We start from the raw sequence: 26,429 nt of genomic DNA on the forward strand, positions 1-26,429 counted from the left end.
GCAAGAAAAGTGATATGATAAAAACAATACTAGTTTCTTACAGTGTACTTTCTAAGTGAGACTGTGAGGATGTCCATGCTACCACCCTTTGCCAAAATGACTGCAATGATTTACTAGCCGAGACCCGACTCACCTGATCCTCCTTTGCCATGACCAATGTCTTCCAATCATCCCAAAGAACACAGAGAGGAGCACTGTAAAAACCTGGCTTTTTTTCCCAGCTTTGTTTGATTTGTAAGGAAGAACAACATTTTAACTTTTTTTCCTTGCTGACTTACTGTTTTTGTCACGTGGTCACCAGGGCTTTTCTCATACCAGAAATATTAGTTGATACCGAGCACCCGCTGATACTGGAAACATTAACACTGGCACATCAGAAGCAGAGCATGGATTGCTCTGTGCTGTTGATGCAATAGTGCAACACCTTCTAATTCTGTCTTTTTCTGAAGAAGGCAGAGAATAGCTGCTCAGGGAGAAAGCACTGCACGGAAAGTCCCCTTCTCTTTCCTACCCTTTTCCACCACTGCATTTGCCGTCACCTCCAGTCCCTTCCCACAGGTGCTGCTGCCCATGAGGCCAAGGGAATTTGCAAGATATGCTCTATCACTCCTAGATTCCAGCAGTGTGCTCAAGAATTAATAATACACCACATTTGGACACCCTGGCTCAGCAGAGCTTACCCTTGAAGCAGTCTCCAGACTGTGTAGCAGCCATCCCACCATACCAGGACAGCAGCCTTTCCTCCTGTTTGTGGATAGCGAACTAAGTAGACGTGGCTCATTTTGTAGCTATTCTGTTCATTAATTTCAAAATGTAAGGCTCATGCAAGCCGTTGTAAGTAAACATAGCTACAATACATTAGTCCATTTCATACTGACTTAGCTCCACCGATTTAATAAAGCAGATAGTAACAAACTGTACCTAAGATGTATTAAAATATATAAAAGATAAGTTCATGATATAAAGTTCTCTCTTGTTCTCTGTATGCTTCTCCTACAGTGCAGGTTTGCCTTTGTCTGGGGTCATGGTGTTACCCATATGAATTAAAAATGCTTCAGCTATCCCTCTTACCAAACAGTAGTACTATCCACTGCAGTGTACACCCCAAAACCACTTAAAGAAAGAAACAGAACTGTGCTGGATGGAAGGCCATTGTGTCACAAAAAATACCCGTGAGATGATGAGATTAAGAAGAACTGAAGAAGTAAGATTAGCCACTGTGAACTTGATGAAACTACTGAGAGATGCCTTCTGAGAGATGCAATGTGCAACACGACAGCAGCAAACCTCAAATTTAATCTAATTTTTTTCAAGAAGTATTACACAAACAGGAAGCATATTGTATATACACATGATGGTTTTAGTTTACTCACAGTAACATGTATATGTTACACAACCTGCCTTGTCATACAACTCTTTTAAACTAGTTGGTGACCTCTCCAGAAAGCAAAAGGAACCAACAATTTACCAGTGAAAATCTGAACCCTTGTTATAAACCAAATGTATTAAAAATGTCAGTAAGAAAGGAGAAACACACATTTGCAGTTGCTGCCTAGAAAGCTGTGTTTCACTAGGCATAGCAAATAAAGAAAAAAAATAAGATCAACCACTTTTTTCAGTTCTAACAAAAGGATAAATTCACACACAAAAACTAGCTGAATGCCAGTCCTTACCAATGATGTGAGAGAGGTTGAGAACAAAGGAATTTAAATATGACTAATCATCCTAAGTTATAAGGAAGTAATCAATAAAAGAGCAGGCAAGAGGACCAGAGAGAGATGCTTTAGTATGGAACAAACCCTAAAAAATAAGTCCCAGAGAATCTCCTCAACAAATGTTAAGGAATGTTAAAGGCAGGACAAGTCCATCTGTTTCGACTTTTACTTGTGTATTATCAACAGATTTTGGGTAATAATTATGGGCATGACTAACCTTTTTTTTTTTCTTTACACAGGAAAGAGATGCACACTTAAAGAAAGAACAGAAGAGATCTCATAACTGTACAAATGGCCTGATAAACAGTCTCGGGTTTGCAAATGAAATAACCAAAACTTGTGTACAAGTAGTGTGATCATTCATCAGCAAGAATATAGACTGACACCTTAAACTTTTAAGAAATTATTCCTAAAAGAAAATCCCTTACAAAGTCAGGATGATAAGATTATCTTGGTGCAATTCTGTCAGCCAGGCAGGAGAGGAGGTGTGAGTGCTCGCAGAAGAGGGCAGTACAGATGTACTGTCAGCAAAATTGTATGTTTACCATCATATCTTCGTCAGTTTGAAGAGGAGGGATTAATTGCACTATTGACATACTTCTAGTACATATTAGGTCCACACTAAGGGTATAATGTGCTGTCACTGTAATATACTACCTGTGTAATATAATGCTATTCTTACTGTGGTAATGATCTGCTATCATGCACTTGATCCTAAGATCAGGTTTTTGAGAGGAGGGTGAAGAGATTTATTTTTCAGAGAAATAAAATACTATGAAGTGGCTGAACATGCTAAGTGTGCTGTCACTGACAGAGCCCCTTTTAAAACTAGTATTTTTGCCTGCAATTATGAACAATAAAACCAAAATATGAAATAAACACCATCCAAAAGACAAACACTAGGAATATAGTACTGTATGTCATAACAACACCTCTACATTATCATATCTGAAAAACCAAACCTGGCAGTGAAAAATCTAAAAATAAATCTAGCTTTGTTCTCTGACAACAGTGAGAAAATTTTGGACTACTTGGATCTAACTCTGCTCCTCATATTCCTGTGCTGAATTTCTAGTGATCATAGAACACCACGTTACTGGACTGACTGCATCAAAATGTACACGTCACTCAGTGTGCCCCAAGAGAATAACGTAACATAAATTGTTGCTATGCTTTGTGCAATAAGCAGGAAAACACAGACAGAAACCTTGATTTAATTCTGAAACACAAGCATGAAACATGATACACCCTGAGCTGCACAGAGGACAACACTGAAAGCAGAGTGGATGAATCACAAGACCACATTGGATATCAACAATTATTCCTGGGCACCCCTTGTTAGTAACACTGCACCTGCATTTTCAAGATGGAAAAATCTGGGTTTAATTCTTTGTTTTTGAAAATGAGAAATTCTTCAAAGAGGTTAGACCGGAAACACTTTTTTAAGTTGAACTGGACAAAATAAAGTGTGACACATATGAGCTGGAGACTTTCTAAACAAAACTCTACCTTTCCATCTGAAATGAATAAATAAAACATAAGATAATTGTAACAAGTGTTTGTAGTCTATCCTAACCAGATTCTTTGAAACATTCCTTCCCTGACTAAAAAAAAAAATAAAAGAAAACGTTGTTTTTAACTAGAAGTAAGAATGTCTGAAATAACTGAGCTAGCACCACTTCATAGGGGCTAATATATATATAACTTGCTTGGAAATACTCAATAGAAAAAGGCACAGACATGGTCAAATACAACATTCCAAATATAATTAAGTTTACAAATAATTTTTATGCAGCAATCAAACAATTATTTAAAAAATCCAAATTTTTCCAAACTTGTTAACATTATGCATTGTAGGTTTTTGATAGACTTCATGTCAGGTTATTGTAGTAAACAAACTAGTAACAGTTGTCCATTCTTATTTTAATGTTGCAAAACCAGATTTCATAGTTGATAACTTCTGATTCAGAGTTCCTATTTATACTTCTTTTGTTATCACTTTGTTGTCAAAATAACTATACATGGAAAATTATTAGTTTCCAAATACTCTGTTGCTTGTACATGTACACAGAGATCAGTTACTAAGACTGTGGATGTTGCTCTAAGTCCAAACAAGGTGAAAGGACCACCTCTCCCATGCCCAAGCCTCTGGCTGCAGGTGACAGTGTGTGTGAGAGCTCAGTCCCCACCCAAGTCACTTACTGTAGAGACCCTCTGCATCCAGGTAGGTCTGGTAAATCTCTGTGTAGCCCCAGATTTTGACTGCTGGACAGTATTACAACCTGAGAAGCATACAGAGACCACCGAATGGAGGAATACTACATATGTATTTGCATTGCTTGAAAGGAGTGGAAAATTTCCTACCTTTGAGAGTCCTCAGTAAGGAACTTTTCTTTAAGTAAAAATAGAGAACTTGGGAACAGTGAATATCTATTACATTGTGAGCCTAACAGTTGCATATCATTTTGTTATTATCAACTCTTAAATGTATGATGATCTTTACTGCTTGTTTTGTTGTTTCAGCTAGCAAATTTTACTCCTTTAACTTCGTGACTACATTTAACTGTATCAGTTATAAACATTTTAGTTATTATACAATTTTGATAATTTTAAGCACTTACCTTTCTCTTAAACTACTTGCTTGTTAAATCTCCCATATAGATCAGTGTGCTTTGTTTTGTTTTGTTCTGTTTTCTTATTTTAATCTGGAAGCATCAAAAGTGAGAACACAGCCCCTTTTCTGCATTTGAAATAGAACCACACAGTACATGCCTATTATGCTGTAATAGTTGGGAATTAACCTACTGATGAGCTCTTGTTGCCTTTTTTTTTTTTCAGTTCTGGTTATTTGGACTGGCAGAGTGCTAATATACCCACAAAGATAGGTTCACTTTTAAACATGTTTGACCAGAACCTTCTCTTATTTAATTAAGGAATAAACTGGTGCTGTCATACACCTGACCATCAGCAGATGAAAGAGACTTTGGTCTAGTAGTGTCCTAGCTACAGAATGCCAAAATCCAAACCTGAAAATGTGAAACTGCAGAGAGGCCAAATGCTTCAAACCATTTCTGTAAAAGCGAAAGCCTTCAGTCCAACCCACAATACTTTTCATTTTAATAATGATCAAACTTGTGGCAAAAAAGGCAAACCGCATCCTCCACTGAATCAGTGAGAGCACAGACTGCAGCTCAAGTCCTGTGCTCAGTTTTGTGTTCTCCATTACAAATAAAATATTGACATCCAGGCAGGAGTTCAGCAGGGGTCCACCAAGCTGGTAAGGGAGTTGGCACACATGATGTAAAAGGAGAGGTTGAAAACCGTGGTGCGTTGGTGTTTCGTTTTAATTTGTTTTCTGACCTTAAGATGAGAAGACTCCGGGGAGACCTTATTGCTATCTGCAACTACCTGATCTGAGTATACGGGGAAGACAGAGCCAGACACTTCTCAGAGTTGCACAGTGATCAGATGAGAGGCAAAGGACACAACTTGGAATGTGGGAAATTCTGCTTAGATATTAGGAAAAACCTTTTTCCTTTGTGGATGATGAAATACTGGAAGAGGTCACCCAGAGGAGTTGTGGATCCCCTGTCCTTGGAGGCATTCGAGACTCAGCCAGGCACTGCCCTGACCTACCTGGTCTACCTAGACCTGCTTTGAGCAGGGTGATGGCCTAGACAACCTCTAGAGGTCCCTTCCAACTTTAATTATGCTATGATTCTAACTACAAGCAGAGTTCAAATTTCCTCATTTCAGTTGGTATTTTCAGACTGAAAAGTAAACAGAAATTACTCTTCTGGAAGGAGACACACACTGGACAGTCCATAAAATCCTTTGCATGTAAAAATACGTATAATTTTCAATGTATATTGCCGAGTAATTCAAGAATAGGATTGTTAAAATTGGATGTCTGAATTACCTTTTCTAAAAATGTCAGACCAAGAACGAAAGCAACTCATATAATTTCAAATCTTCTGAAATGTTCTTTGGCATTGTAAACAGAATTACAGACCAAGAGCCAGAAAAACTAGTACAGAATGCTCCACTTAAAATCTACCAGCTTGTCCAATGCAGCAGTAAGCAAAAGCAGATTAAAAGCTTCAAAATTCTGCCAGTGCCTGGTGTCTGCTGTATACTACTTTGACAGGGTAAATGAAGAATTGCTGTAACCCTTCTGCTCATCCTTAAAATAAAAATGAGGTTTTTTTTTACAATATGTGGGTGACAGTTCCCTTGCGATGAACTACAAAGGCACTGAATGGTGGATGATTTCATATTATAATTCCATTATGATATATATAAAACTTTAAGGAAAGAAAAACATTCCACAAACCTTGTTCAAAATGGACAAAATGGAATACAGGGTAATAACCAAAGCTCCTTTGTCTGACCCCTACAATTGTGTGTTATGAAGGCAAATTTCAGAATTAAAGTTTTGGGCCTCTGCATCAGAAGACATTTCTCAAATCCTTGAAAAAACTGAGCTTATTTGGTATTTCATTTAGTTTTTCACTGCTGTTTAAAATGTGAGACATTAACTCTGACCTGGTAAAGAAATCATTCACTGCTTATAAATATCTGCAGAAAGTATAGGAAATTATATTCATCTTTTGAAGGTCACAGCTTAGCAAGAGGAAACAAAAGATGTCTGTGTCTATTTGCATTTTCTTTTGTTCTCTGACTATTAAAGTCTATGTGATAGCATAAATATCTACAGTGAAGCCATCCGATCATAGAAATCAAATAAAAATTAGCAGTTACCAAGTATCTCCATCAATAGTTTGGACTTCTGTCTAGCTCCCTGTGATCACCTGGAAACTTTGTCAGCTTTTAATGAAATGAGCAGAAATACTTCCTAAAATAAAAATACAAGCTGATGCCGAAAGTGGCTGGTGAAGCAAAATTAGAAGACTCTTACATAAAAGCAGTTGTGTATGTCTGGATATATTCCAGATTCTCCCCTTGATTAAATAATATTAGAATTATCCCAATTATTCATTTCACTGCAACAGTGCATGGAGATGTAGACGGTATTTTCAGGAAACTTTGAGAAGAAGCATAAGGGTTCAAAAATAAAGATAATATTGTTCAGAGCTGCCTCTGAAGGATCATAGGGAAACTGAGCAGTACATGCAGTGTTACATCTTCCTTCTGGGCAACTCAAATAAACATTGGGTTACTATGAACTGCAGGAGATAAAACTATCAAAAAGTTTCAATATATCCCCACATATGGCATATTGTCACATTTCTGTGTGGAGATATGGCATCCAGAGATGACAAGTTCAGCCAAGATAGATAATAATGACTACATCAGAATAAAATGATGCTGAGGTCAACTAAATTATGAGTCACACAAGGGTCAAAATGGAGTCCCAAAGTACATTTAAGTCATGAAAATCCTGACAAGGTTTAACTAGAACACCTTCAGTTATCAGATCACACATTATTCCCTTAAATGCTAACAAACTACTCCCCAAGCAATTCTCAGTACTGCCAGCACTTCCACCTGAAACAGATTTAACTTCTATTTAACCTCTACTATTACAATTCAAAGCAATGTGAAAGCAAGGGCACTACATGAGCCAGATCTTAAGAAGGGAGCAGAACTGTAAGCTGCCAAGTGCTAATGTATTTCCCAATTAGCTGCAGTGGCTGCTGAGAGTAGGTGATGTATCAGCACTCTATGAAAAGCTACAAGCCAGAGCCAATGGGATGGATGTACATTATCTTGTCATTCGAAAACAGTGACCTGAATATCTTTAAAAGAAGCGTGGGCCAGAGAGTATTGTTATTCCCTGGATATTCAGGCTATGGGTGCAATCTTAAGGCAACAGCCGAACAGCATCTCTAAGAGCTCTGCCAGTGTATCCAGGACATTTTAGGAGCAGAAGTACATGAAATGCAGACATTATTCTTCACCTTTTTCAGGAACTGTCATTTAAATTTAGCTCCTTACACAAAGAAAGAGAAGCTTTTTCCAGCCTTTTGTAAAACTAAGCAAGTTACAGCTTGGCACAGTTTTAATGGCTAGAATAATTAACAGGAATCTTCTGCCCTTCTAAGACAGTCAAAAAAGAGAACTGAAACAAGTTTTTTTATTTTGTTTCAGGTTTATGTTTTTAAACCTTCCCCTGCAGTTGCTTAGCCATCCGTATCCGCCAGCTATACACTGAATGCTGCTTTTATATGCTTCATCCTTAGCCATCCACCAGGCTTCTTAGTAACATGGGTAGGGAGTACCTAACAGCTGTGGCAGTAACAACAGAGTGCTTAAGAGGTGAGTTGATAATACTTCTCGCTGTGTGTGAAGCTTTTGAAATTAATGGAGTTCCTCTAGTTTCTGCATGATTTCGAAACAGACCTTCTTAGACCTTTTTTTAGTTTATACTTGTTCTACCTTATTAAAAATAATGAGTACAGGTAAACAGAGGAATGGTAGAAACACCACTGGTTTGAAATCAAAATCACAGTCAGGATTATGCATTCCATTAATCTTCAAACTTCCCTACGTATGTCATGCCTTTAAGAAGGATCATCATGCTCCTAAGCTCTTAGGTTGAATTTGTTAAACTTTTACAGCTTTTGTTATGTACATAGTTGTCCTGCTTCCTAGGAGAACTGAAATAAGGTTTTTTTTCTTTGTTTTATTTTTGTTTGTTTATTTAAAACAAACAAGACAAACTCCCAAACCAACCAAACAAAAAACCAACCACAAATCTGCCTCTAATTTATCAATATATTCTAGACAATGCTTACAATATTGTCCGGCTTCCAGCATGATTATAGGAAAGCTGACAGCAAGACAGTTTTTTTTTCTCTGATATGCAACTTTTCTGTATTATACACTGTATTATTACACTTTGAGTTACTTTGATTAGTTTCTTGCATTTCTAAAAACCTATAAATCCCGTCTTTTAGACATTCAATTTACCTTTTTCTTCTGTTATGATTCAGGATCTGAATCTATTTTGACCTAAGTGTCCTTCAAGAATATATATGAATTATTAACTATTAACTAATTATAATAATTATAATTATTAATAATATTATACAAATAATACAAGAAGTTTCATCTGCAGAATATGGACTTCTGCCTTAGGTCCTACTATACGGCTATTTTGATACTTCAACTATTCACATTCCCTCTTTATAGTTGCCCATTTATTCAGTGATAAATATTAATTTTACAGGTCTATAGGTGCTTATATCACTCCTTCTACCTTTTTTGACTATTATGAGTTTTACAGTATTCCACTCCCCATTTTATTTTGGTGGATTCCTACATTCCTAATTTCTCAAACCTCACTGTTCATGATGGAGTAAGTTATTTCAACTAAATCACTCTGTATGCTGAAATCTGCAGAGTCTGGATTGACTTTCCCAATAATTTTTCAACATTTATTTACTTAATCTTTATCAAGAGCTATTAGCAGTTTTCTAAGTTCCTCAGTCATTTATAATGTGGAAGACATATTTATTCCCCCAACTTTTGCCTTGGGGAACAGTGCTACAGTGGTTAATACATGCACATGATTCATAGTGACAGAAATTAAGTTCAGCTGCATTATGCAAGGATGTGATCCAACTTTAATTTCTATCTCTAAAAAGACACTCAAAGTAATGAGGCATGGCTACATGGTTTTTCAGTCATCTTACGAGAGAAACTTCCCATGAGAAACTAGAAACTCCTTGAGACTGAGACTGTTTAACAAGAATTAAAAAAATCTTTTAAAACAACACATTCCAACTCAAATGCCACAAGCAATCCCCTTCACATGGATATTGAAGAGAGCATGATCTGCCCCAAATATTTTTACGTTATGAAAGGTGTTGAATTTTCATCTTAGGTTTTTTGAGAAGAAATTTCTGCTCTCACTACGCATTTCCACTAAAATATTAGAGAGGAATTGAGAAAAAGCTTACAGCAAACTGTGTACTTAACAGCCGGCTGAGGTAAGTCTCGTGGAGAGTGGTGAGACACAAGTGACTGATTTCTGATCTGACTTCTCGGAAGTTCAAAGATGCCATAAAATATAGATGTTCAACTGTCATCACTGTTGTGGCACGGAATTTGTACATCAAATAAAGAAAATAGACTAGCGCATGCACTGGGTGTTATAGGCAGAGATAAACAACACTGACAACCAGTTATAATGGCTCAAGTATTTAAAAAGTTCTGAAGCAATTTCATAATAAAGTATTACACACGCAGTGTGTAAAGACTGGCAAAATATGTCCACATGAAATAAATGAATAGTAAGCAAAATGCTGAGAGCTGCCAACAGAACTGTATGGGTTAATAGGTGGTTTTTAGAAAGCCTTTTCAGACAAAGCCTCCAAGGTTATTGTGTTATCTCATGAATCAGTTGGTAAAATGTTTTGCCAATGAATGTAAGGAAGTTTAAAGCTGTTGGCTTTTGCCTACCGTACCAAGATCAGTCTTAAGATCTGTTGGCAGACTTAACTTTCTTGATCCTTTAACTGAAACAACAGAAAAAGGAGAAAGGCAGTTGTTAATAAGTAAGAAAGAAAAGGGAGTGAGGGAAAACAACATGCCATCTTCTGGTTAATACCATGTTGCAAATTTGTAGCACTTTTTAAAATCAGCATATAAAGGCAGAATTATGGTTTAAATATCTTCATGTACACCATTCAGCAAAATAAATGTAACTGAACAAAGAAGCATTGGATGAAACATTACTCCAGCTCTCAAGAAGCCAATGGTGCTTTACACAGCTTTGTCTGTGTGCTGCAATATCTTACCTTGTGATAACAGGAATGATAAAAAAAAACCCCACAAGTGAGATTAAGGCAAATATTGCAAATGCTGGTTATGCAGCATAACACAAATATTGAAACACCTGGAAACCAATTTAATAAGAGGGTGCAATGAAATTGTGACTTCTGATGACGTCATACCTTAAGATATCATTTGAAAAAGAGAGGGCATATTGTACAGGTAATGGAGACAGAATACACTGTTGTAATAGTATGGAAAGGAAGACATTGCACAGAAACAAAATACAGCAGCTTCAGGTTACCAGATATCTAGACATCAAAGTATTGTACTCAGTTTACTGAAGATTTAATTATCTGTTGTGTTCCAATAATGCAACAAAACTATGATTTTGCTTCTGTTCAAAAATGTTTTCATTTCCTTACACATGAGCACATTTTTAAACAATGAACACCAGAGAACTGAAATGAAGCATGTCTTGTAGCAGTCGAAATGGCATTAAATTTTACGCCTTAAGAAATCTTTTATTAATTATTGAGAAGACTTAATTTTCAATTTGATTATTTCACTTTGCATTCATTCAGTATTTTTTCACATTTTTTTCTGGCTTTTACCCTTACCCATACCATCTGTTACTAGAAGTGAACCATGAAGTATTTGTCAGCCAACTATTATACTTCTAAAGAAAGGCCCACATGGTAAGTATTACAGCTAGAGGAACAGTGGGAGATATTAATATAAGGAACGTGCCCTTCGTAATTTCTCTTTAATAAGCTTTTAGGTCAGAAGGATGCCCAGAACAGCCACTTACCATTTCAAGTCACAGAGCCCCTGTAAAGAAATTCTGTTGCAATCTTTTGCACTGTCATAATCTACAAAGCCTGCAATGTGGCAAAAAAAAATTCAGCTGGCACCTGTGTTGGATGTTTTTCTTCCTTTTTTCAGGGAAATGCAGGAGAGCCCTTCAGGCTCTTGAGCAACACTTTGTTAACAGTAGAACCAGCATAGCCCTCCCAGTAACCAATTTCTAGCTCTCACTTTAACTGGATGCTTTAGGACAAGGAGGAGAGATCTCTTCAGATAATTCCAGCATCAAAATATACATCACTAGCACTACTACATGGAAGTCTCTCATTTGGATATCAATTGTTAGGCTCCTATATCCATTTTAGGCACTCACATGAAGGGTAGCTTGATTTTCAGAACAGCCTGTTATAAACATTTCATTTATCTGAGCAGCTGTGATACACTCTTTCAAGCTGTGAATGGAAGGATACTGCTCCAGAAAAACAGTGCTGTGCTATAGAGAAAGAAGCACACTTGGCATATAATCTCCTTTAAAGGAAAGTATGACATCTGGCCCAACCAGCCCTCTGAAAAGGATTACCAAGTTCCTAAGCAAGGCTGTAAGACACTTTACTAACAAACTAGGATCTAGATTAGGATATTTAGGAGTTGGACTCAATGGTCCTTGTGAGTGCCTTCCAATTCAGGACATTCTATTATTTCAGAGCTATAAAAACTAGCTGCATTTGACACCAAGGAGTTTCATCAGTGCTGTCATCATGGAGGCTTTGAGCTTTGCAAATCGGTGGTTTAACCTCTTCTATTTCTATGTTACAGGTGTTTCTGTATAACAGGAATTATATGTATTGTGTTATGTGCCACAGCTGTTCCCAAAGTGTGGTATATATGTCTGGTCTGCAAGACTGCAGAAATAGCTTTGTGTGCAGGCTCATATAGCACATGCAAAGTTTGCACTTTCTGATTGCTTTGAAGGAATCTAAACGAGCTTGATTTGGGAGCTGCCACAGCTGTGCACAGACAAAACAGACCATCCTTAAGGCTGCAAACTAACGGTCCCAGGATGCTGAAGGGACTGAGGATCAGAAAGAGGAGGACAATACAGTTGATAAATTGGTTTATGGGTATAGGGATAGAGCAGGGGACATGGTGAGTAGGAGGCTAAAAGACAAAGGAGATGCACAGCATGAGGAAATGAAGGAACAGAAGTTGAGGGAGCTGGGAGTTACTCCTGCTACAGTCTCCACAACCAAATTTGGAAATTTTTGACAAAGGACATAGCATAGACCATGGTCATTAGACATCTTTGAGGGTAAAAACAAAAGGAGGAGCTGATTGCTTTCATGCTTTAGTGTGATTAAAGCTGTGCATATTACTTATTTGGGGGTAAAATTAAGATTTTGCCATTAAACTGATCAGAATGCGGATATTATTATGTAACCTATTTTTAGTACCTAAATCACGTATATTTTACTATCTCTACAACTATTATAAAGAAGGATCAGGCACATAAACCTATCTTGCTGAGAAAGAGCTTTCGAAAATGAGTTTAGTTTAAGAATGAAGTAGAGTATAAATGTTCGAGAGGCTAACAGAGTTTGTTGCCATTGTTTGTTTGCATTCATGCTGAGAGCAGCAAGTAGAATTAGTAATGCCACAGTACAACGCAAGACAGCCCCTTTCCAAAAGAGCTTAGTGTGTAAACAGTCAAGTTACCCTACTGTGAGACAAGAAGGAGGCACAGAGTTAACAGGTACAGTCTGGCAGTGAACTAAGCTGAGTGCCAGCTCTCCCAACTCAACAACTTCCCATCTCATATCCACATAGTTCCTATGGGTCTTTCAGTGAAAACACCAAGGCACAACCAACAAACATATGTGCACTCACAGCTATGACATTCAGTGTTGTGCTTCCATCAGCTGTCACAGCAGGACTGTAGTCAGATAATATCATATTATTCAAAATGAAGGTGACTTCCTATGGTTCTTTTCCTATTTGGCAGCTTCTGCCTGTGTCATACTTTGGAATATCAGTCCCAGTCTCCTTCTGCTCAAACACAAATTTAAGACCCTAATATTTAGATACCCACTTGGATAAGGTACACAGTAAAGCTCTGGTCTGGTTGCTGCGGCTCAGAGCCAATATAGAGACAGTCCGCTTCCTTTGGTGGCCTCAGGCAGAGCACCTCAGGCAGCACTTTCCCCTGGGGAAACAACCTCTCAACCCTGCCCTGAGCCACAGCTGCTGCTGCATCACTGCCACTTCCGTGCCTGGCCATGGCCCTGCTGATCTGGCCCTGGACTCACGGACTGATATCCAGGCTGTGCTTGGCTCTGCTCCCTGGCACAGCTCCTGTCTTCATGGTCCATAGGAGATGCTGGCCACTGTTGGTGAGCTCAGCCCAACTCGAACTCTGAGCCGTGCACCATGGGTTGCAAGTAGGCTACCCCCATTGCTGTCCCTGTGCCAAGGACCATGGTCCCAACCCAGATGCCCATTTCCTCCCCTCTGCCAGTTTACACTGCTCTCTGTTCCTTGCTAATCCCGCCATATGCATCCTTTCTCAAGATCTTAAGCAAGCACGAATTCACTCAATCAGAAACCCCCTCGCATATTGGAAAAAGTAATAAAATGCACCTTGTATTCACAGTGCAGGAGCTAACCTCTCTTCAGTGATTTGCCTTCTGACTTCTAAGCATTTTTTTTAATTTAATATAAATAAGTAGAAATGGTTATGCTGGCAGTGTTATCAATAATCAAGTTTCAAAATAAATTACAATCTATGTTTTCCACACACACAAAATATTTTGAAACATTTACTGTCTTGCTCGTTTACTACAACAATATAATTTTCAAACTGAGTCAATTCTCTACAGCTACTTTGCAGTTACCCGTGATGTAAAAAACAGAACTGTTGGAAACTTAATAATATTCTTATTGAAACAAAGCTATTTTTAAACAGTTCATGTAGGAAAGTGGGAGCCTGGCACGGCATGGACCTAATCCCAGCAGATTTAACCAGCAAAATGAATCAGGATAGCAGCACTTGGAAATCAGAGTACATATAAAAATTCATAATCTTGCCATTAGGGACCTGTTCCAAAGCTTCATGCAAATCAATTGTAGAAATCTTTACATAGCCTTCTCTGATCTTTATAGTCTTAAAAGCATTTTGGATGCAAATGCTCAATATTAAGGTGATTTCTTAAGAAAAAAACATAAACGCACTTTCATTTTAGAACGCACATTTGAGAAGTCACTTTCCTATGCACAGACTGATGAAATTCTTTTCTCCTGGTCTCTGAAAGGAGTCTAAACTGTCCACTGCATCTTACACAAAGTTAAATGACCTCTCAAAGATTCATTTTCTTATGCTCACAGTGTATTTTCAACTACACATTTCAATATGAAGGTGCATATAAATGGCTAAAGCAGTAAGGGACATATATATAGTTATGTATGTTATATAAAACAGACTCCAAAGAGCCCCCGAGTAAATTTTCCCAATGAGATGATAAAAATAAAGGTAAACTTTACTGGAGTGGACACTGTCCCATAATACAGTATGTAGTAATTAACTCCGGCATTAGATGCAGCACCACTTACATTATGAGAGCTTAAAAGGCCTCAGAGTTTATTTTGTTTCAGAGCTACTGAGCTCTCACATGCCATTTTAGGGTGAATGCAGTAAAAAGTCCTAACTTTTAACCTTCAAATCACAAACAACAATCAAAATGCAGTTCGACTTTCCTCATTGGAAGAGCATGGCATGCATAAGTAAGAATAAAATATTCTGGTGGTATTGAAAAGTCCCAATCTTCACTGTTCCTTATATGATCTGAGGGGGTTTTAATCCAATCAAATACCATTCTGTGGCATGTCACACTGCATCGCTGTTCTCATGAAACATTCTTAATATAGATAAGTGGTTTTGCTTTTTAAAGTTTTTTGTTTCATAATTTGCACCAATATTATTCCATATATATCGCTACACCTGGAATACATTTTATTTACAGTGGAAACAGCTACCACTCAGATATTCACAAATAAGCAGAAGCTTTCAAATGCTTTTATTAACTTTCTGTCTCCCTGTACAGTATTGGAAATGCATCACTATGGTATTCAAATACTAATCGAACTAAAATAAGATACCAGTGATTAAGGAAGATGATTCCTCTCCTCTGCCTACTATTCTTAAAATGCAAGGTTGGTATTTCTTCACCTGCTGCTACCCTGTGTGTCACTTTGAATTTCAGAAATATTTTCATCAAATGGTTTAACTTCATGTTCTAGTCTGAAAGGCGTTCAGAACAGAAATCTGTTTTTTCAATTACATTGTCCGCAAAGTCATGCTTTCATAAATAGTACAGGAGGAGCACCTGAAAATACAGTCTTGTGAAACAAGTTTAAAATATTGCTTAATAGAAGAAGTTTGTACTGAATTAGAAACAATCCCTACATGTAAAATAAGGAGTATTCTTCAGCAGTGAGTCTCTTGCTCAGTGCTCCAACACTCACATCAGTGATAGAACACAAATGCCTAATTTTGCTTTAGGGCGGGGCAGAAGAAGAACAAGAAAGCAGAATTACTGCGTTGACCTAGGCTGTCTCTGCAGAAGCTCAGTCAGAGGTTAAAACATTGACAAGCAGTAGGATATTACAGGCAAAATATATTTTTCAGGCAAACCGAGGTGGTTCAGGCAGGATAAGCAACGTTCAGGATCAGAGGAGGTGTGAGATTTTTCAAGTTCTCCAAGAAGCCTCTATCAACACTATTCTTATGGCCTGTTAGGAACTGAAATCTAAGTTACTCTTAGATGTAAAAATGTTTGCATCTACATTGGCATCAGTGTGCTGGAGGGTTCCTTCCTAGGCTTTGTCTTGGAGTCTCCAAGCAGGTGTGTTGGCACATCAACGTTGGTCCTCAAATCATTCCCCTTCTGATGGAACTGAGGATGAAGTTGCTCACCAGCGTGCTGTCATGTGTGTGATGTTTGTCCCATAGACTAGTGGCCTCCAGCAGTTTTGCACTTTGTGTGTGCACTGTGAATACTCAGGGTCAGTAAGCGGCATGACCTTCACTGCCAGGTGAAGAACTGATGTTGACCTCATCTGTGAACCACAATCAAACTTTGTTCCTTGTGTCTTCGCAACCTCGTCAGTTGGTGTAATCAGACCCAGCAGGGCCTTTGTTGGGCCGCAACTTCAATCACCTGACTCAGCAGCCAAGCGTGCTCACTGTTCCTGCTAAATTTTGGAAGGATGAAGTCTGGGCCTCTCTTCAGCAGAGGTGTGTGGTCACTGGTTTTACAAACACAGATATGGGACTCTCAAGAGCACAGCACACTTCCATTACGGAGCTTGTGTGCCATGAACCTTAAACAAATCAAAGGCAAGACCAGAACCATGAGGACCCTGCCTGATGAATTCATAACTGTGCACATCAATCCGTTGTGTTCTATGAGAAAGAAATGTCAGCCACCGCAAAGGCTGATGCAGCTGGGAGTACATGCTGGAAAGCACAAGGCAGTTACGCTCCCAAGTTCTTGGAGGTCGCAATGTTCAGGCGAGTTACTCCAGATGATTAGACTAGATTTTTCCCAGTTTAAGACCAGGTATGCCAAAGCAAACTAATTTTAATTTTGCATTAATTAAAAATAATTATTATCAGTCACAGGAAAAGTAACTTCTATTTTAAACATCAGTTAACTCCAGTAATAGTTACTGCCTACAAAATTGCACTTGATTTCACCTTTTAGAGATTCAAATATAGCTTGGAAAACAACACTGAAGGGCTAAAATAAGAAACATTTATAAATATGCTATTTTTTTCCCGCTGAATTATACTCAAACCAAAAAAGCAGAATAAATTTCGGAGCAAATTATTTTGAATTTATCCAAACCAGATATTTTTGATCAATATCAGAATGAAAAATGGAAGTTAAGGGCAGAAAAAGTAAGGTGCTATAGGAGTCACTCATCATTTTAAAACTAAACATATGCACATATGTTTACCAAGTCAGTGATCTCTTAGATTTCAGTAAAAAGGGAGTTTATAGCTTGTTTCTGGAGAGAAGACTGAAAAGATGAATCCCAATGATCCACAGAATAAATAGTCTTATTATACTGAGTTATCAAATGTTTTATTTTAAAGCCTGTATCATGAATTTCTGAAGCCCAGCTCAAGAGTTTGGGCCTGTAGTGTTATACCAATATTATTATAGCCTATTTCACTTTGATATTTGCATGTCTACAGAATTTGGGTTGCAAATAGTACAAGGAAGTACATATTTCAAAACAGCTGTTTCGGTTTAATTCTTGATGTGTCATGGAAATGCTTTTAATAGTGTCAGATTTTTGTAAATAACTAATTAGTGGCCTCTACTCAAGATTCATGTGTCCTGTTATAATAAAGTCAAATATGTGAAATAATAACAGAGGATTTGAATAGCATACTTGTGCGAATTTGTTACATAACTAGGGAAAAAAAAAACAAAACAAAAAGCTATGTATCAATACTTACTCACCAAACTACAAGAAAAAGAAGTGTGATATGCACACCATAAGCAAAATCAATGTATCACAGCTTTAAACCTTGTTTTCCATCACATTTAAAAGTCAGCTACTAGAAAACAGCTGTAAGCAACAATCTTTAAGACAGTGAACTCACATTAATGAAATCAATGCAGACTAGGTACTTGTACAAAAAGTCTCTAGGAACAAGATTAACTTCACCTTCTGAAGGAGTATGGGTAAAATGGGAAACATTTATACATTTTTAAATGGCTAAGATTTTACTGCTGGGTCAAAGCGGCTGATAGGCAAATATTTTTATTTGAGGTTATGTTTCCATTGTAAGTTACATAACTTAGGCACTGGTGGGTTCTAATGGTTAAAATTTACCATCTCCATGTCGCCACTTTTCAAATAATTTCTCTATGTGCACATATGCATAACATATACAAAATTATTAGGACTACCTACTGAAAAAAAAGAAGCCAGCCTTTTAAAAAAGCCAGAGAAACAAGCCTCTAATAAAAGTCCTGAATCCAAGTAAGACATAGGAATATACCTGCACGATGCTGTTAATTCAAATGTTTTCATAATGTTCACATCAAGATGCACCACGTCCATTTAACTTATCTTTAAATAAAGAGAATTAGTATTTTATTGTGCTATGTAATAAGCACTTCTCCAGTAATTTCTTCTCTTTGGAACTATAACTATGCACTTCACTTCTTAGATATTAAGGAAACACAGTGATTCATGACATGAATGGCCTATACAGACTGCAGGAACAGAAGCCAATCACCTTTACCTGAAGTGGGAGACTTGCAACGCTCTAGCTCCAGGGAAACTGGACTGTCACTGAGTTCAGTCAGGCCTGAAAAAATGGAGTTAGAAAGTTAAGTTACAATCTAACAGGGCATGCTTCAACTTTCTTGGTTGGTGATATTCTGCACTTTAAAGTCAATTTGGAGAAAGGAACAGTGTGGAAGGCAGGGGAAATATCTATTTCAGATAACTGGAGTTATCAGGCTGTCAGTACAGAGATTTAGGTCTGGTTTGGAAAAAAAAAAAAATAAAACCACAGATTTGTTTTCTGAGTGCCTCAGGGTAGACAAAGTGTGACTGTGTCTAATGTGCAAAACCAGGTAAACGTGGTTTAAAATTTAAGTGTCTGTGATATGAATCAAACTCATTCATTCCTGTCAAAACTGATGTGGAAACAACTCCGTGCTTTCAACTGCTGCAGAATGCAGGGAGGAAACCTTAAAACAAGGTGAGAGGAGAGGGAAGGAAAAAAAAAGACAGCACTGGTGAAAGAAGAAAGTGAATACCAAAATATCACTACTACTATGCACTATTAGGAACTTTTATATGAATTCACACAAGATAGCTAATTTTAAAATACACAGAGGAAATGATAATGCTGTCTGAATATAACACAATTTTGGACAAGACACTTTCTATATTGTCTGTAAATATCTGTGAGGAATTCATTTGTAGCAGTCTACCATGGAAGACAGCAACAAGTAATCTTAGTTTATACTACTTGAGCTTGGGCTTGTTTCTGTAATCAAACTAAGATCCATCTCTTGCACAGGTTGCTTGTGCAAGCTTAAATATGCCTTTTTGCATACTATGGAAAGTCTGAGCTCGTGCTATCCTTTGCCATGCGCTGAATGCTGAATGGGTAAAGGCCAATGGTATCCTGGGGTGCATTAAGAAGGTGGCCAGCATGTTGAGGGAGGTTTATTCTCCTCCTCTACTCTGCCCTGGTGAGGCCACATCTGGAGCACTGCCTCCAGTTCTGGGCTCCCCAGCTTAAGAAGGACAAGGAATTACTGGAGGAAGTCCAGTGGCGGGCTACAAAGATGATTAGGGGCCTAGAGCACCTTTCTTATGAAGAGAGACTGAGAGAGCTGGGTTTGTTCAGCCTGGAGAAGGCTGAGAGGGGATCTCATCAATGCTTATAAATATCTCAAGGGTGGATGTCAAGAGGATGGGACCAGACTCCTTTCAGTGGTGCCCAACGATAGGATGAGGGGCAATGGGCACACACTGAAGCACAGGAGGTTCCATCTGAACATGAGGAAAAACTTCTTTACTTTGGGGGTGCCAGATCCCTGGAACAGGCTGCCCAGAGAGGTTGTGGAGTCTCCTTCTGTTTAGTGGGTGGGTTGGACTAGATGATCTCCAGAGGTCCCTTCCAACCCAACCATTTTGTCATTCTGTGAACTGGATACGTGTCCTTTGTATGTATCTCATGGTGTCCTGCGGCCCCTATCAATATCAGTAACATATTCCTATGTTATAGGGAGTTTTGACACTTCATGCTATAGCCTACTTGGGACTCCAAACAGCCCAGCAAGCCACCACAGCGCTCAGGTCACAGAGCCTGGTGAAAATCAGCCCACTTTCAGAAGTGCATTACTCTCCTACTGATACTGTGTTTATACATGCCCTGAGTATGCTGTATCCTGGAAGTCAAACATCCTATCAGGACCTTTCCAAACGCTTTAATCTGGAACCATGCCTTCTGCAACATGACATGTTTTAATTTTTATGGCTTCTAGACCCTCAGGCTCAGAGACCCTTATCTCTAAAATTCAAATAGATACTTGTTTTAAAATAAATCTGCTGCCACTTGGTCACCAGTACTGTTCAGATAAAACATATGAAATATTAATATGTTTCTTTTGCAAATGCAGTATGTGAGTTATTAAAATTTTAACACTATGGTTATGATGTTGGGATTGATTAAATTCTTCTAAACCTTGTAGAGTTATTATTCGTGATAGTTACAATGTCAAATGCCAGGTCAGATTTTGCTTCTATTCTATTTAGAATTTTGAGTTCACAGAAACAATATTACAGCTAAATATAAATTATGGTGCCACTGACTTAAGCAGGAAATGCACCAAATCACACCACTGTTCTGAAAACCCAAGAGAAAACCACAAGTTCTTTATGTTTGACAAGAGTTTTACAACTTAAAATAGTAAAGATTGAATTCACGTTATTGTACTTAAAAACAGTGCACAAGTTAACTTCTCTATAAATCTAGACCTGTTGTCAAGCCACTATTGCCTCTAACAATATCTACCAAAAGTGCTTTAAAAAAAAAACCTGCAATAATTCCCCATCTTTAAGAATAAGTGTTACAATGTGCCTGGCTCAGGGGCACTGGCTTAATATTGGATGCTTAGATTTGCTTAAGCACTAGCATTTGCAGATTTTCTCCTGCTATAAATCTTTCTTTGCTTAGAAATATTATAATGAGTTCTTCTCATTGTCCATCCATGTATCCTAAGTCCCTTTTAGTCTTATTAAGTTATCAATCCTAAAGATGCTATATGACAATGAATTGCACAATCATCATTTGCTGAAAGGAATAAACACACATTTGTCAATTTTTTGTATGTTACTTTTGATTCCATTAAATATTGTCTTTTATTTCCCTTTGAGATAAGAAAGTGAGCTCTCAAGCTCTTCTTTGTGCTACTGCTTATTTTCTACTGTCATTTCCTTTTAAAGGAAACCAACCTAAATATTTTCAAAAATTTATCATGTATAAGTATTTCCATGCAACTTAGCTTCCATTGAATCTCTGAGAGGCTACAACAGCTACTGAAGCTAGATTCCAAAAGTATTTTCACTTTTCATCTTGAAGTTCAGCAGGCCCGTTCTGTGTCTCGAGATATTTTAGGTATGTTTAGCCAAAAAAATACACCAGAAAATATTGAGTCCAGGTAGAGCAAGAAGAATATAGCAGCAAAACTGGAGGCAAATAACTGAGATCGGCAATGTAAAACACCACCTTTGAGAAGATATTTTCATTAATGATATAAAGAAATAGGCTTTGATTTGAACACATCACAAACGTGAAAATAGTGCAAGATGTAAATATATCACATCAGTCATTAAAGCACTTTAAAAGATATATCCCATGGATACTTTTCCAAGTTAACTGTGATTCCAGTTTCCTTTTTATTAAAGCATCAAAAGATGTACTGTCTAGCATGGAGTAATAAGTTTCATGAACTCATAATTTCAAATTATTTTTGAAATTTAAAATTTCCATCTCTATGATTAAATGATTTAGACTGATCATTTACATAAAGCACACAAAGCTATGACATCTTTGCTTATAAATAAATTATCATAAATATTTGCTAGCCAATAAGTAAACCCAGTGTTATCTTCACACTGAATTATCACATTATGTTCCCTTTATGTTTAAATATGATGCATTATTTGGAAATGACAGCTAGTTCAGAATACAGCTGTGGACTTAAAACTCAACCTATATTAGTTTCTACTGTGTTGCCAGGTGTGATCTAAAGTATCAATTAGTGATATGTAATGACTCATAATACACAGTTTTCGTCGTCCAGCTGTCAGATCAAGGCTACTTTTCCTCACATCCTCTCAAGGGACTGGCATGAAGGTCGAAAAAGGAGTTTTCACTGAAAAGTCTTCATTCTGAAAATTATTTTCCCATGGATCAATATCCTTTCAACTTGCAGACTTTTTGGATGCTTCATAAAGACTCATGTATTTTCTTGTTTTACCAACAGATGGTACAAATTTCTAGTAAGGAAATGCAAATTGAATTTTCAAGTTGGTATTTTTATATTCTACTGCAAATTCTCTCTCTAGATGCAGTAAATGTACTTGTTTTAGTATTTGAATATATGTTATCTACCACTAGGTAATAACACGTACAACTTGATTTCAGTTGAAGAAAAAAGAAAAACATGAGCAAACAACAACATAGTTCTGCCCTGCTGCAGAGAGAGTTTATTTTATTTGGCTTGGCACATACTCTTACTACAAAAGAAGGTGGCTGCCAGCGGATGTTAGAGCAAATGGAACAGGTCATCGACACCAGAAAGCTACCTCCAGTTCTGCACTTAGCCCTCATCTTAGCCTCTTATTTTCCTCAAATTACTTACCCCGATAGGACAATTATGTGTCTCCCATTAGGTATGCCTAGAATGGGTTACGTTTCTGATTTCTTCACTTCTCGCTTGTCAATTCCCACTTTCACCTCCCAAACCAGAGAACATGCTGTCTTAATGCTCTACGTCCACCCTAGATGTTTTTGAGTCTGGTTTGCATGTGCATACATTACTCTTACCAAGGCCTCTATAGATTTATTGGCTAAATTTCAAAACAATTTTTTCACCACTGTGCTTTGTATATTGGATGCCCTTGGACATTGTTGATTAGGTCTTTCCTTTGGCAAATCTTGTGTCTCCAAAATATTGCTTATTTTCCCTGGTTTATGGTTGGTTTGGTTGGTTTTTTTCCCCTCTCCAGTTGCAAGGCACTCCAGATTGAAACATGAATGCTACCTTTAACTCTCTGTCCCAATATTTCAGGAGGTTCTCTCCTATAAACAGAGAAATAAATATCTATTCCCTGCCGCCTAATGGTTCATAAATACACATCTCTAACTTGGATTCCTTCCATCCAAGTTAGAGTAGTATTCCTCCTTTTCTAAAATGTACTCACAAGTGTACAGACATGAACTTAACATTGCCAAGATGAACTCTATTTTTATGTCTATTATTTTTTGTCTTCTCTCTTGGCTACTTCAACACAGCTAACAGCATCACTGTCTTCCCTGAGACTGTCATCCATAATATTGGTTTCATCTTTGGAACATCACACTTTAATGCTCAGATTCAGGCTGATACTAAACTAGAGAGTTTCTTCCTGCAAATCACCTCCAAACTGACCAACAAAAGTCTAAGCATCTTGCTGTTTGATAATCTCTTCTTTGGCTTCAGTGCCTGAAAGTCTCATTCTCTCAAACTGATTCTTGTGAAATTATCTTCCTGGTTCATTACTTAATTGAATCAACTCCTGATATGTCTTCCCATTAACTTCCATTTTCACTTATATAACCCTCCAACCTTTAGTCATAATGCTTATGTTATCACATGACAGCTTCTGCTTTGCCTTAATAATATCAACTTCAACCTCACCATTTCAAAAAATAATTGATTTTTCTTTTTCCATCATCATCCCTTACAAGAAGAGATAAACTTGTAAGCAGAATCCTAAATCCATTCTCAATACTCCTCTTAAAACTCACATCTCAGATAAGACATACAACAAATCATAACTTCAGAACGACTTAGTAAGATATTTTAAAGCCTATGACACATTCTTGCCCTGCTCTTCATCTTCTTGTCTGGTATATCTTTCATATCATACAGTACACACTCCTGTATAAGCAGAGAATGGCAAAAGTAATAACCAAATAATTTTTGAGGAAAGAAATGAAACTGTTAATGAACTTACAGAACAGTCAGATTTGTACTCTTCTGTTATGGTATATACAGAAAGATTTTGTGGACTTTTCTGATTTTGGGTTGATACGTTTTCAGCTGTGAAAAAATCTACAGTCTGTGTTTGTCATTTTGAATGAAAATACTGGTCACTTTTGATCTTAAAATTTATTAATTTTTTAGTGGGAGAAATCTCCCAAGCCTTTTACTGCTGCCTGTCCCTCAGATTCTCTGTTACAGACTTGAAATTAGCAAGACCAAACTAATGAACTTTAAGATACTGTACACCAAACCTTTTTATGGATTGCTGGATTTGTAACGGGACTTGTCATTTAGCTAAACAGGCCACTTTTCATCAAGTATTATGAAATAAAACCATAGAAATCAGTTGTTGAGTAGAGTAATCAGTCTAGAGAGACAGAATAGAGTTTCTTATGCGACTGTATAAATGCATTTCAGTAGCTACACAAGTCTCTATTTACGTGACATGATAAACCAACTTCCACCTCTTTCTTTATTCAGCCTATACTGAGTAATTAATGTAAAATTGCCTATCCAGTTGTTCTGTGAAAACTGCTTTAAAAAGAGATGAATAAGAGGCATCCTGGAGACCTAATTACATATAAGCACTGCAGTTAATTAAGATACATACTGCTCATCTGTTGAACAATCATTTTTGCAAAATTAATTATAGCTTTGTTCATCGCATTCTGCTTTAGATGAATACTAATATATAAATTGCATATCAGTATAATTCAAAATTTAAAGATACTAAACCCATCAATTTCCATAGCTCTCTTTGATGTATGTATTTTTATACCCACTTTACATTCCACATGAAAGATCAGAGGCATGGGATGCTTCCCCAAAGCCAGATATTCAACTACCAAGCCAAGATTAAAATTTTAAATTTCACAGCACCCAATCCAGTTGGTACTCTTTTAAGCCACATTGCTGTTCTGGAAATAGGGAAGAATTAATTAATAACCACAAACAGGCAGTGCCATTGCAAAACAAGAAATGCTTCATATAAGTAGATGTACACTGAAATAAATATAAAACCAAAGAAAGACACTGTCATCAAGAATGTAACATTGTTGAAAAATCATTACTAAGGCCACATCTGCCCCATATGAGTCACTGAGGTTTTCTCATTGACTCTTTTGGAAGAAGAAAACAGATCGGAAATATCTATATAATAAAGCTATTTGTCAAAATTAAGCATGGTTGACATCACAATATGTAATAAGTTTGCATGCATGCTGAATGTGTTTTAAAAAACACATTACAAAGCAGAAACACATGGGTTTAAGTCAGGCATAGTCCAATCACAATAAAGCTATTTGCCTAACCTTTATAGAACTTACTCTGATAGGAAGTACGGATCCGTTTCGTTAAATCTGGATAAAAGTTAGACAGGCCACGCATGCAAAAGTTGTCTTTGGAACATGCCAGTACACCAGCATCAGCAGCAGGCAGAGGAAAGAGAGAAAAAACAGTCTAAAGTGAAAGGAAGTGGTATCATAACCAGCATCTAGAACAGCCAAGGTGAAGAAATTTCAGCAGATGCTTACCTTCCAATTGGGAGATATAACAAGAAAAATAATCAAAAGCATAAAGAATGTGGGATGGATGGTGAGAAAGCAGCTGAGGCTTTTTTTTTTTTCAGGTGCACAGTTTCTATGAGCGATCTAGATGCACATTTTCCTTCTTAGTGGTCACTCAACCTCAGTGGGCTCCATTCTAGCGACACTGTGGAGCTGGAATGTTGCCCTGAAAGACTGTCCAAGATTGTCACCGACACAGAGAAATCCTGTGTGGCACAGTGCTGACAATAGCTCTTTCTACAGCAGCTGCCCCACCTTTTGTACAGGGCTCTGCAGCACATCGCTTGTGCCCGGCTGCTCAGTTACTTCAGGAGCTGCTGTGAGGCTGGTTGAACAAGACAGAGAAGCTGCAAGTAGCTTAAAGCTGCTTGTCTCTTCCCTCCTTGGCTGTGCCAAATTTACATCTTTAACACTTGGCACAGATGAGAACTAAGCTTGCCGTGATTAAATGCCTAGAAAGTGAAATAAATGGTCTTTCAGGAATGGAAATAGATCTGAAGACTTATATTTTGTTCTCTAAATTTTACTTTCTATTTGGAGTATGAACATGCTCCCAATTAAAAACAGTTTCCATTGACTCTATGGAGAAATAGGATTTGATGACTTAGTGCAAGATCTGCTGATGAAAATGCTGATGTCATAAACCCACAATAATCTGCTACTTTTAAAATTTTGTGGTTAGATTTAAAACACACCTTCAAACAGATTTTTAAATCTAATTCTAAAATTTCACAGCTACGTAAAACACATTTCATTAT

The 26,429-nt window shown here is 37.4% G+C and overlaps 1 protein-coding gene across 2 annotated transcripts in view; it reads right to left on the reverse strand.

Moving 5' to 3' along the window:
• The window catches only part of STXBP5L (syntaxin binding protein 5L), a gene marked incomplete at both ends in the record, with an annotated part of 197,112 nt that overhangs the window by 24,763 nt on the left and 145,920 nt on the right, over positions 1-26,429 (reverse strand). The window contains 2 exons of one of the 2 annotated variants that reach the window (XM_080354705.1): positions 18,577-18,642; positions 25,432-25,503. In XM_080354705.1, the coding sequence (XP_080210831.1) occupies positions 18,577-18,642; positions 25,432-25,503 (138 nt within the window). The remainder of the gene's footprint in view (positions 1-18,576; positions 18,643-25,431; positions 25,504-26,429) is intronic. The other variant, XM_080354706.1, reaches the window with a different exon arrangement.

The sequence above is a fragment of the Nesoenas mayeri genome, assembly GCF_963082525.1.
Source record: "Nesoenas mayeri genome assembly, chromosome: 1".
In the NCBI taxonomy this organism is placed as follows: domain Eukaryota; kingdom Metazoa; phylum Chordata; class Aves; order Columbiformes; family Columbidae; genus Nesoenas; species Nesoenas mayeri.